At 40.3% G+C, this 13,232-nt stretch overlaps 2 protein-coding genes and 1 non-coding gene across 3 annotated transcripts; 1 reads left to right on the forward strand and 2 right to left on the reverse strand.

The window, feature by feature from the left end:
• Nucleotides 1-2,543: 2,543 nt before the first annotated feature.
• On the reverse strand, nt 2,544-4,085 carry prkrip1 (PRKR interacting protein 1). The gene has a single exon (XM_047388756.1). It carries the CDS (start codon nt 3,924-3,926, stop codon nt 3,348-3,350), a length of 579 nt encoding a protein of 192 aa, XP_047244712.1. The 5' UTR covers nt 3,927-4,085; the 3' UTR covers nt 2,544-3,347.
• Nucleotides 2,615-2,890, reverse strand: LOC124882583. Its single transcript, XR_007041945.1, has one exon. It is a non-coding gene; the product is annotated as a small Cajal body-specific RNA 13 (non-coding RNA).
• Nucleotides 4,086-4,203: 118 nt separating the features above from the next.
• Nucleotides 4,204-6,822, forward strand: glrx5 (glutaredoxin 5 homolog (S. cerevisiae)). The gene is made up of 2 exons (XM_047388758.1): nt 4,204-4,621; nt 5,717-6,822. The coding sequence occupies exons 1-2, from the start codon at nt 4,324-4,326 to the stop codon at nt 5,887-5,889; spliced, it is 471 nt and encodes a 156-aa protein (XP_047244714.1). The 5' UTR covers nt 4,204-4,323; the 3' UTR covers nt 5,890-6,822.
• The last annotated feature ends 6,410 nt before the right edge of the window (nt 6,823-13,232 follow it).

Below are 13,232 nucleotides of genomic sequence, written 5' to 3' on the forward strand. Positions count from 1 at the left end.
TAATTTACAAGTTTGGAGGATATGCAAAGCGAGGCTCTGAGGAAAATACAGACAAAAAGCAGAAGCAGGGATCAGCAGGGAGGGAGGGAGAGAAAACGCGTGGGTCTTCCACCGAGAGCACGAGAAAAAAGTTATTGCAAACGGCCAATAGAGAAAAAGTAAGTAGCATTTCTGGAAAATGACGTTCTGCTTCAAAATTGTCTCTACCTATTTATATTTTATTAGGAAACTGGATGGACAACCCCCACAAGACTGTGGATTCTGCTATCTCATAGCACTTTATTATCATTAATGCACATATGTGGGTGTTTCATTGTGTGTAAAAAAGAAGAAAGTCTGAAGACAGATCTTGTACTACTATGATCTGCTTCATCATAATTACAGATCTAAGATGAACTTAGAGTTGTTTTGTTTTCAAACAGAAAGAGAGATGACTAGCTGCTATTGCTGTGTAAATTAGGAGATGAGAGCTTTATCAAAAAATATGTAAAACAAAAATTATTTACCAAGCCATCCCAGTTTAGGAGTGATTTAGGAGAGTGAGTCCTAAAATTGGTTATTTCAAGAAAGATCACCCCTAGGCAGTGTGTTCAGCATTTTTCATATTCATATTTTTTACTGTGTATTTATTTTTTTCTTGGTCATGTAAGGGCAATATAGATGAGTGAAATTTGATGGTCAAAAACCCAAAAGTTCAGGGAACCAGCCAATTAGGAGATTTATTAATAATGTGAAGCAAAGATGGGTCAGAGTTGTTCACTAGTTTCAGCTAAATAACATTACCACTTCCTATATAACAGCTCATTTCAAGCAGAAATACTAATAAATTAATGAATAAAACCAGTTTGATATTGATGATAGAGAACAGTTAAATGTTAACATCTTTACTTTCATAGCTGATGAAGAAAACACATTTTAAGTCATATTATGAGTCACCTAAAAACCCACGTATTGGCCTTTATGCTGACTGGTTTACAGTAGCAGAACTTGATCACAGACCCATGAGAGATGGCCCAAACTCAAGGTTTCCTACAATACTTACAGTAAGCCACATCAATCCAAGATTACCACATTGAGTTCACTTCTGCTTTATATCAAATGTCACAGCACTAAACACAACGACTCTGGGTTATGTCCAACATCGGGTCACTCACTGACCGCTCTGTTTATTAAATGGTTTATTTTCCTGCCTGGACGATGATTTTTATGGGTATTCCATGAAAGATGAACATCTATAATATAATTTACAGCTTCTTACCTCCAATGAAAATTGGTGATTCATCAATTTATCCTCATTGAGTATTGTGAAAGTTTTCCTCTTAAGACAGTACTTCCTTTGTGAGCTTCCTACTGCATGTCCAGTCTTTAAATATGCCCCCATTCATTACCTGAAAACTGGGGCGTGCATTTATGTTCAGCTGCCCTGTTTCAGTAGAACCCCATTTAACTGCACATATAGCTGCAAGTGTTTTGGGTCATGTCCCTGCCAGTTTTGCATTTAGACTGAAAGCCTTACTCATTCTTTGCAAAACAGCTCAGATTCACTCATCTCAACCTCAAGACTGAGACCTTTGCTTTAAACTTCTCAACAACTTCCTCCCTGAACCTGTCTGCTGCAGTCCTTCATGATGCTGTTTGTTCTCCAACAAACCTCTGAAGCCTTCACAGAAGCACTAGGGTATGAGAGGAAATGGGACTGAATACAAATGCAAATCACACTTTTATATTTTTAATTGTAAAAAAAAAAGAAAACGTTTAAAAACCATAATATTCCTTCCGTTTCACAATGATGGATCACTTTGTGTTGGGCCATACAATCCTCATAAAACGCAACATTTGTGGTTTGAACATGGCAAAAAAATAAAAAGGTTCAAAGATTATAGTCACATTCAATAAATTAGAATATTACTGAGAAAATTCACTCATTTCATTAACTCCATCACTAAATGAAACACATATAGATTAGTTCCACACAGACAGATGTTTTCAAGCCTTCTGTTAATTATGGTTTCCTGCTTACAGCTAATCAAAACACATTTAAGATTAGAATATTACATCAGATTCAAGTTTATTTTGTTTGATCTGACGAACAAGCGTCACCAGAACACATTCTAATTTACTGAATATGACTGTGTCACAAGGATTATACCAGGGAAGCCTCATGCCACCAACATTAGTTTGGTATAAAAATAGACCTCAGTGCAGGATGTGGTTAAAAGAAGTTTCACCATAAAAGGGAATTTCTACTCAGTCCTCTTCGTCTGAGCAGCAGCTTCCATGTTTATGCTGAACACAACAAATATGCCATTAAAAACTCTGGACATGCTCAGGGAACCTGAAAACATTTGATTCATAATGTGACAATCGGATTCCTTTTAGCATATTAATTAGAGCACAAGCTGAAATTGAGTTACATAACATATACACTGCATTCAGATTAATAGTGTTTAAAAAAAGAGAAGGTGGACATGTAGCGTGTGTTATGGTCAGATTTTACCTTTGAGGGGCAAGTGGGCAAACAAACAATTACAAGACTAAAGAGCTTGAATATCGTTTTGTTTTATTGACAGACTCGACAAGAAAAGGTTAACACAACAATAAGGTATTAAGCTATTACTGTGACAGCGGACAGTGTCTGGCAGGAAAAGCTTCCCCTGGTCCAAACAATATCAGGCTGCCTGGTTTTTCTCTACTTGCCTCAAGAAAGGTGAGGGCCACTGAGACAGGCCTCCACCACCGTGGGAGGCAGGAGTCTGTCCAAGGAACATCGCACGTGGAACTCCCAAGCCTGCGGGAACCACGCCTTTTCATTCTTTAGTTGCTTTCTGCAGCCTTGTTGTGCCCACAGGTGATGGAGGTCACCAAGGGCTGATCGACAAGTCTGCAAAGACGCATAGGATACCTTGATGTAAATTAGTTTCACAGTATATCACACATTTGAAACAAAAACGTACAAAACACAACCTAAACGGTTTTAAGAGAGGTTTATTCTTGCCGCTGCTAAAATATATTGACCATTAGTCATCTATAACATTTGTCAGCATTTGATATGAAAAAATACGGCTATTAGGCCAAAACAACCCCATGTCCAAACTGAATTAAAATGAACTCGAGTTATGTCCATCACACTACAGCTGTTTTAAGTCTTTGAATAGTAAAACGGATCCTTGCAGCACGTTTCTCCTACTCCTGATTAAATGAATCACGTTATTTGGATAGTTTTTGTTGCCACCTAAAGCATATGAAGCTGGGGGTCTCTCGCTGGGTTATTATACAAACGTCACAAAACTTTTCCCACGTAGAAACATGAAGACCGGACCAAACCCTGCTACTGTACTTTTATCATATCATTTCCTCCCCATAATAAAGCTTGGTGTCTCAGCGTCATCCTCTTTTTCCTCTTCTTCTCCATCCTCCTCCTCCTTTCTCTCTTCTTCTCCGCTGCTGTTAGAGTCCATGTCTCCATCATCTTTGTCTTTATCCTCCATCTTAGCCTTCTTTGCCAGCAGTTTCTTCTGCTTTAGCTTTTCCCGCTTCTTCCTACGCTTCGCCGTTCGCTCCTCGGCCGCCTGTTTGTTCTGCTCCAGTTTCTGCAGATAGTCCACGTCCTTCTCCTGCTTCTCTGAAATTTTGTCTAGAAAGTCCTGCCTCTGGTACTCTCTGCGGCGCAGGTGGCGGTAGACGTGAAACTCCCCGCTGCCTGCGCCCGCGCTCGAGCCCATCACGTCCCGGACGAACTCCGGCGGAGCTCGCGGGGCCCACTCTTTCGGGCCCTCCGGGATGGGAGCGGCCTTGTCGGGGTTTCGCATGAGCCGCTCTAGCTTTAAACGTTGCTCCTCTGCTGGGGTCTTGGGGAGTATCAGCGGCTGAGCCTCTTTTCCCCCAGATTTACCTGCTTTGTTATTTTTCTGTGTGTGCGCCGCCATCTTCCTAAATTGCCTGTGTATTCTTCCTTTCTGCGCAGTTCAACCCGGAAGTTGTTAAATGCTCCGACCATTGACTTTAAAAAAAATATATATTGAATTTAGTTTTTTACTAAATTAATTATGAATCACACAATTGCAAATTTGTAAAAAAATTTTATAAAGATAAACTACCATTTTAAACTGTGTTTCTTATGCAACCCACGTTGTTGACGTAAATGCGTTTAGACCGACGCTCGCTGTGGCCAATAGGAGATCAAATTAGACTTTCGCTGCATACAGCCGTCCAATCAGCATCTAGATCCTGCTTAGCGAGGTTGAAGTCTATGTTGTCCGAGGAGTTTCACTTATACAGACCCCAACTTGTCAGAGTACGAGCTGAGTCTTTAACAAGAACACCATGAACAGCTTAATTAGATCCACTGTCAGATGTTTACGGTCCGGCCCGACCGCGTGCTTACTCAGGCCAGCCGATGGACTTGTGCGGGCGGCCTCGGCCCGGTTCTTGTGCGCGGCGACGGACCTCCAGAAGGACCTTGGTGAGATGGTAAAGAAGGACAAGGTGGTGGTATTTATTAAGGGGACCCCGGGACAGCCCATGTGTGGCTTCAGCAACGCCGTGGTGCAGATCCTCCGGATGCATGGGGTGGACCACTACGCTTCTTATAACGTACTGGAGGACCAGGAGCTCAGAGAAGGTCAGTAAGCTGGGACAAGTAGACTCTGGTGTGAGCAACAAATTGGCATCTTTAATAGGTGTTTAGCTAAATGCGCCGCTTCTTAATAATACAGTCAGCCTGTAAATGTGTCTGTGTTAAGTTTTCCTCCATGTGTCCATTCAACCAATTATCATCTCCCTCAGACCAGCTCTGCCTCTCAGATTCTTTGTATTTCCAAACGTTTGGCTTTTATCAGCGTCCTGCAGCAGCACCAAAGGGCGTGGTACTTTAAACAAACCATTGACCATAGATGACATCAGACACTTCATTGCTCCTCCAATATAATTCCCAGAGTTAAGAAGAGAGGCACCGATCCCAGATTTTGTAATTCACAGTTGAGATTGTGTTCCCCCTTTTTTTCTTCTAAAAGTAACGAGGGTCATCAAGGCCAGTTTCATCGGACCCAGGGCATGTTCCCAAAAAAAAAAGTCTTTATCTCGGAATGCATTTGTAAACTATAATCTTTGTTGTTTTTATGCTTGCTTGCTTTGGAAATGATGGCTTCTTCCTCTCAGAGTGGCCTTTCAGCCCATGTCAGTACATGCCCCTCTCCTAATACCTTCAGCCAGCATCTTTACAGGGTGTTTTGCTTTTGTTCTGGGATTAGGACGCACATAAGAAAGGAAATACAAATTCTGTCATTTAGCAAGTACAAAATATTTTTTTGTGACCTAAAACAAAATAAGTTGAGGGGAACAGTGAGAGGATAAAAAGACGTGACTTTCTTTTATTTTAATATTTTCTTTTATATGTAAAGTTTATAATGTCTTCTTCTCATTATTATTATTATTATTATTATTATTATTATTATTATTATTATTATTAAAGAAGAGAAAATATTTAGGCAAAGATGTTTTATTTTGGCAAATTTAAGCTTTTATTTTGTTTAAAAAAATCTGGCAGGTTGTTTAAAGTGGATTGGAGAGCAGAAAGTCTTTTTAGATATCAAGTCAAAGTTCAGGGGTCAGTTGGTGCTACATACTAAGTATAATTGTGTCTCAGAAACATTGTCCACTATTCTTCCATTGTTCCCCTCTTGATGTCTTCATCTTCTACTTTCATCTCTGACGATAGGAGTCAAAGTGTTTTCCAACTGGCCCACCATCCCTCAGGTGTATTTCAATGGCGAGTTCGTGGGAGGCTGCGACATCCTGCTCCAGATGCACCAAAACGGAGATCTGGTGGAGGAGCTAAAGAAGCTCGGCATCCACTCCGCTCTGCTGGACGCCGAGAAGGAATCCAAGTAAAAAAACAAAACCAGCAGAGAGAGAGAGAGTGTGTAACACACATCAAAGGGCTGAGAAGACAGAGGATACATTCATCTGGTCCACACTTCCTCCAACAAACTTCCAACCATTGGAGATAAATCAGCTATCGAGGCAGCCCGTGGCAGAATACAGATTGAAAATTCTTGCACAAATTAAATACATTTTGCAGCTCGTCTACTGTTAATAAATGCTTTAAAGTGATTATAATCAGAGCCTTCCCAGCTTTAATATTCCTATATTTCTTACCCCATTTCGCAAAAACAAATGGTTAATTCTTTAGGGTAATATTGAAGGAACATAATTAAATATTAATGTCACCACGGCTTCCTCCCTTGCTGTCTTCAGAAATCTCTGCTGGCCACGTTTTGTCCCCTCAATTCAGACTAATTTTAATTTAAAAAATATTAACGTGACTGCTCCATACAGAGCTCTGATCATTACAAAGCTGCCTGTTAAAAAATGATGTCAAGACACTTGAAACCTTCCAGATGCACTGCCTGTAACTCCACTACACGAGCACAAAGAGGGATCAGGGCGCATTATGATAAAAATAAATAAATCCAACCTCTTTGCTCTTCTCGCTGTGATTTACGTACAAAGTCGACCAACTGTGTTTTTACGCTGTCATGCGCTGAGACGCACCAAACACGCCTCGCCTCTTCTTCTTCTTCTTCCCTGACTGAATTCCTGCCCTGCTGGACAAACCGAGGCTGTTAGTTTGTTACATCTATCTTAGTCCAAGCAGTTGTTTCTGTTGTCGTCGAAGGAATGGTGTTATTATATTTTATTTCAGAGCAGTTGTATAATGCAATGAGCATGTAGTACACTGTAAGATATTTTACTTTTAAAGCCTATTGTTAAATGTATTTTCAGAACATGTTAACCCTGCAACAATAAATATTTTCAGAAGCAGGTCATGTGTCCGCTCTTTATTTTTCTTTTGCTTTTTGTTTTAAATGATTAGTTTATTTACAAATGGGGAAAAATATCCAAACTAATCAACTAACTAATCCAGCCTCTTGGTAAATCAGAATCAGCTTTATTCACCAGGTCTGTGCGCAAAAACGAGGAATTTGACTTTGGTTCCACTTTGCTCTCACTGAAGACATTTTAAATAAAAATATAGATGAAAGGAAAGAAAAAATGAAACAGCTTTTTTTGTAAATCTGTATATTTACCTTTAAATAAACTGATTAACCAACAAGAGCGTTCCAAATGTTCAGAGAAAAATGACATGGAACAGTGGTAAACCTTTACAGTGGTTAACTTTAATGTTAGCAGTGTTCATTTAGCCGCCTCCTGCCTTATGGCAATGGTATGTTCTCGTGTTTTTCCCATTTTAAAGAACAGCTTTTTCAGTCACTATCATCTTAAACCAGTCATTTATTTCAATGACTATTAAGTTGTGCCAGTTAACACAAGTATCCATTTTCCCGTGTCTTTGGAGGATCCACAAACATCTGTCTTACTCAAATGAAATTATTTCTCATCTTTCTGATTTCATAGACTGGGAAAAGAAGTGGGAAATGGGAAATTATGGATTTCTAATTAATGTAAAAATCGCAGAATAAATGCTTTGTTTTCATTTATTTTATAGTTGTTCAGGGGTTCCACCAATTAAAGCATTAGTCATAATAATAAAAACAATTATCTCTTAATGTGAGATTTTTCTTTTACTGAATTAATGTGCTGAATTGTTGGACTTTTCAATGTGAGATTATTTTACTGCCATAATCTATTTATTAAGGCTTTTTAACAGGGGGGACTATAGGTGTGTAAGGTGCTGTAGATGTTAAGGAAACAGGGCGGCTGTGCCAGTTTGCTCCATCATCTTATCTGGTAAATATGGTGTTCCACATGGCGCCTTTTAGAACTCTGTGTATTTTCTCTACAGATAGGAATGTTGAACATTCTGTTCTTCTGTCATATATCTAATATGACTAGAAAATCATCTGCTTTTTTATCATTTGACTTCTTTCTCCACTTACTCACCGGGTCTGAAATGTCAGCCATTAATGCTGTATGATGACAGTTTCTTAGAACTGGACCAACCCTTGATGATGTCAGACATCCAAAACAATACTGAGGCATAAATAAACTGAAGGTCTGGATTCTGTTACACAATATTCCTTTTAAATCGACCGACTTCCTTTGGACAAGAATGCAGAGCTACAAAGAGTCACATCAAAGCTGATTGGACACAGATGTACAGTGCCTGGTAAAAGTATTCATACACTTGAACTTTTCCACATTTTTTTCACATTACAGTCACAGAGTTCAATGCAGTTTCATTTTTATGTGAGAAACCAACATAAAGTAGTGCATAACTGTGAAATGGTGGGAGAATAATACATGGTTTTAACACTTTTTACAAATATAAATCTGAAGACTGATGTACATTTGTATGCAGCTCTCTTTAATCTAACACCCCTAAAATCCAGTGTAACCATTTGTCCCCAGAGTTCTACTAACTGGTAAATGAATAGTAAATGCAGCTGGTCTGTGAAGGCCTCAGAGGTTAGAGAACATTGGAGAACCAATAGCATCATGAAGACCAAGGAGCACAGCAGACAAGTCAGGGAGGAAGATGTGAAATTTAAAGCAGAATACGGTTATAAAAACAATATCCAAAACGCTGAACATCTCAGAGAGGACTGTTAAATTCATCATCTGAAAATAGAATATGACATAAATGCAAACCTACTGAGACATGGCCGTCCTCCTAAACTGAGAGGCAGGGCAAGAGGCCTATGGTAAGTCTGGAGGAGCTGCACAGATCCACAGGTGGGAGAATCTGTTGACAGGACAACTATTTAACGGGAACAAATCTGGCCTGTATGAAAAGGTTGCTGAAAAACATCATTGCTAAAAATGCTAAAACCATCAATCTTTTTTTTTTTTCCCATTTCACCACTATGCACTACATTCTGCTGATCTGTCATGTAAAACCCCAGTAGAATACATTGAATATAATGTGCTGTGTTTGAGGGGGCATGAATACGTTTGCAAGACTATTTTCTAGAACTCATATTTTTAATTTAAAAAGAAGGCAAAAAAAAATAAACGTTCTAAACATCTCCCTGCTTCAAACCCTGAAGAAATTGATCATTTGGATCTTTATTAGGTCTGAGTCTGACGTCTGGGTCCCCTGGAGCTGTAGAGTCCGAGTCTATGGTATGGGGGACCCAGGTTCAATTCCCGGTTGCGTCAGCATGAAAACTTTGTCAGTCTGACTGACCTGCCAGTAAATACCTCCAAGAGACGATGAGGTAATCAACATTCATCATTCGAATCTCATCATTACTCTGGGACTGTGATTATACAGAGCCTTGTGAAAGTACTCGGCCCCCTTGAACTTTTCAACCTCTTGCCACATTTCAGGCTTCAAACATAAAGATATAAAATTCTAATATTTTGTGAAGAATCAACAACAGGTGGGACACAATCGTGAAGTGGAATGAAATTTATTGGATGTGTCAAACTTTTTTAACAAATAAAAAACTGAAAAGGGGCGTGCAATATTATTCGGCCCCTTTACTTTCAGTGCAGCAAACTCACTCCAGAAGTTTAGTGAGGATCTCTGAATGATCCAATGTTGTCCCAAATGACTGATGATGATAAATAGAATCCAGCTGTGTGTAATCAAGTCTCTGTATAAATGCACCTGCTCTGTGATAGTCTCAGGGTTCTGTTCAAAGCGCAGAGAGCATCATGAAGACCAAGGAACACACCAGGCAGGTCTGAGATACTGTTGTGGAGAAGTTTAAAGCTGGATTTGGATACAAAAAGATTTCCCAAGTTTTAAACATCCCAAGGAGCAATGTGCAAGCAATTATATTGAAATGGAAGGAGTATCAGACCACTGCAAATCTACCAAGACCCGGTCGTCCCTCTAAACTCTCATCTCGAACAAGGAGAAGACTGATCAGAGATGCAGCCAAGAGGCCCATGATCACTCTGGATGAACTGCAGAGATCTATAGCTGAGGTGGGAGAGTCTGTCCACAGGACAACAATCAGTCGTACACTGCACAAATCTGGCCTTTATGGAAGAGTGGCAAGAAGAAAGCCATTTCTCAAAGATTTCCATAAAATGTCTTGTTTAAAGTTTGCCACAAGCCACCTGGGAGACACACGAAACATGTGGAAGAAGGTGCTCTGGTCTGATGAAACCAAAATCCAACTGTTTGGCCACAATGCAAAACGATATGTTTGGTGTAAAAGCAACACAGCTCATCACCCTGAACACACCATCCCCACTGTCAAACATGGTGGTGGCAGCATCATGGTTTGGGCCTGCTTTTCATCACCAGGGACAAGGAAGATGGTCAAAATTGATGGGAAGATGGATGGGTCCAAATACAGGACCATTCTGGAAGAAAACCTGTTGGAGTCTGCAAGAGACCTGAGACTGGGACGGAGATTTATCTTCCAACAAGACAATGATCCAAAACATAAAGCCAAATCTACAATGGAATGGTTCACAAATAACCGTATCCAGGTGTTGGAATGGCCAAGTCAAAGTCCAGACCTGAATCCAATTGAGAATCTGTGGAAAGAGCTGAAGACTGCTGTTCATGAACGCTCTCCATCCAACCTCACTGAGCTCCAGCTGTTTTGCAAGAAGAATGGACAAGAATTTCAGTCTCTCGATGTACAAAACTGATTGAGACGTACGCCAAGCGACTTGCAGCTGTAATTGCAGCAAAGGGTGGCACTACAAAGTATTAACGCAAGGGGGCCGAATTATATTGCACGCCACACTTTTCAGTTTTTTATTTGTTGAACAAGTTTGACACATCCAATAAATTTCATTCCACTTCATGATTGTGTCCCACTTGTTGATTCTTCACAAAAAATTTGAATTTTATATCTTTATGTTTGAAGCCTGAAATGTGGCAAGAGGTTGAAATGTTCAAGGGGGCCGAACACTTTCACAAGGCTCTGTAAATCCTGCACAGCAGAGGAATGAGGAGAATTAATAAACTAATCACCCTTCGGATGATTGAATGAAATATTAATACAAACAATCTCCCCAGAAAAATAAAATGACATCATCTGTCACTGTTTTGAGCCACCACAAGAAAAAGATTATTTTACTGAAACACAAATATACCAATCAGGCACAAAATTATGACCACTCACAGGTGATGAACTCTGTTAGGTTGGATTTATTTGGAAGCAAGGGAGCATTCTGTCCTCAAAGCTGATCTACAGGTCCTTCTCAAAATATTAGTATATTGTGATAAAGTTCATTATTTTCCATAATGTCATGATGAAAATTTAACATTCATATATTTTAGATTCATTGCACACTAACTGAAATATTTCAGGTCTTTTATTGTCTTAATACGGATGATTTTGGCATACAGCTCATGAAAACCCAAAATTCCTATCTCACAAAATTAGCATATCATTAAAAGGGTCTCTAAACGAGCTATGAACCTAATCATCTGAATCAACGAGTTAACTCTAAACACCTGCAAAAGATTCCTGAGGCCTTTAAAACTCCCAGCCTGGTTCATCACTCAAAACCCCAATCGTGGGTAAGACTGCCAATCTGACTGCTGTCCTGAAGGCCACTATTGACACCCTCAAGCAAGAGGGTAAGACACAGAAAGAAATTTCTGAACGAATAGGCTGTTCCCAGAGTGCTGTATCAAGGCACCTCAGTGGGAAGTCTGTGGGAAGGAAAAAGTGTGGCGGAAAACGCTGCACAACGAGAAGAGGTGACCGGACCCTGAGGAAGATAGTGGAGAAGGGCCGATTCCAGACCTTGGAGGACCTGCGGAAGCAGTGGACTGAGTCTGGAGTAGAAACATCCAGAGCCACCGTGCACAGGCGTGTGCAGGAAATGGGCTACAGGTGCCGCATTCCCCAGACCTGGGCTACAGAGAAGCAGCACTGGACTGTTGCTCAGTGGTCCAAAGTACTTTTTTCGGATGAAAGCAAATTCTGCATGTCATTTGGAAATCAAGGTGCCAGAGTCTGGAGGAAGACTGGGGAGAAGGAAATGCCAAAATGCCAGAAGTCCAGTGTCAAGTACCCACAGTCAGCTGCTGGTGTTGGTCCACTGTGTTTTATCAAGGGCAGGGTCAATACAGCTAGCTATCAGGAGATTTTGGAGCACTTCATGCTTCCATCTGCTGAAAAGCTTTATGGAGATGAAGATTTCATTTTTCAGCACGACCTGGCACCTGCTCACAGTGCCAAAACCACTGGTAAATGGTTTACTGACCATGGTATCACTGTGCTCAATTGGCCTGCCAACTCTCCTGACCTGAACCCCATAGAGAATCTGTGGGATATTGTGAAGAGAACGTTGAGAGACTCAAGACCCAACACTCTGGATGAGCTAAAGGCCGCTATCGAAGCATCCTGGGCCTCCATAAGACCTCAGCAGTGCCACAGGCTGATTGCCTCCATGCCACGCTGCATTGAAGCAGTCATTTCTGCCAAAGGATTCCTGACCAAGTATTGAGTGCATCACTGTACATGATTATTTGAAGGTTGACGTTTTTTGTATTAAAAACACTTTTCTTTTATTGGTCGGATGAAATATGCTAATTTTGTGAGATAGGAATTTTGGGTTTTCATGAGCTGTATGCCAAAATCATCCGTATTAAGACAATAAAAGACCTGAAATATTTCAGTTAGTGTGCAATGAATCTAAAATATATGAATGTTAAATTTTCATCATGACATTATGGAAAATAATGAACTTTATCATAATATGCAAATTCTTTGAGAAGGACCTGTATAAGCAGAAATAATGAGAGAGCAGATTGAATAGAGTGAATCTGACAAGGGCCAAAGTGTGATGGCCAGACGGTGTTGGTCAAATTCCTACTATGGCATTTACTGTCAGTGGACGTCTCAAGTGGTCACACAAAACACCAGCCAGCTGGTCAGCAAGGCTCATCCTTGCAAAAAGCCACGGCCGCATGCTTCGGAGCATCCTCAGCAGCAGCATCGATGTGGTGTGCAGAACTGTCACCACAGGAGACCATCAGCATCTGCAAAGTGTTCATGATCATAGAGAAGACTGTCCTTGGATCTGTCCAGAGAGACTACACTGTAGAGCCAGCCTCATTCTCTGTGGCCAGCATGGTGTGTTCCTGGTCACACATAAAGCATCAAGACTGAAGAATAGCTCCATTCGTGAAATAATCAGTTAACACCCCAAAACATCCATATAGAAACTACAAAAATGAAATAACTGCATAGTCACTGCTGTCACTGATTAACCTGTAAATAATTGGCTATTATCTAGTATGTCACTATAAATCTAATTGTTGATACTTGTACATGGTGCGCCTGTCT

This window comes from Girardinichthys multiradiatus, chromosome 15, assembly GCF_021462225.1.
Source record: "Girardinichthys multiradiatus isolate DD_20200921_A chromosome 15, DD_fGirMul_XY1, whole genome shotgun sequence".
Taxonomy (NCBI): domain Eukaryota; kingdom Metazoa; phylum Chordata; class Actinopteri; order Cyprinodontiformes; family Goodeidae; genus Girardinichthys; species Girardinichthys multiradiatus.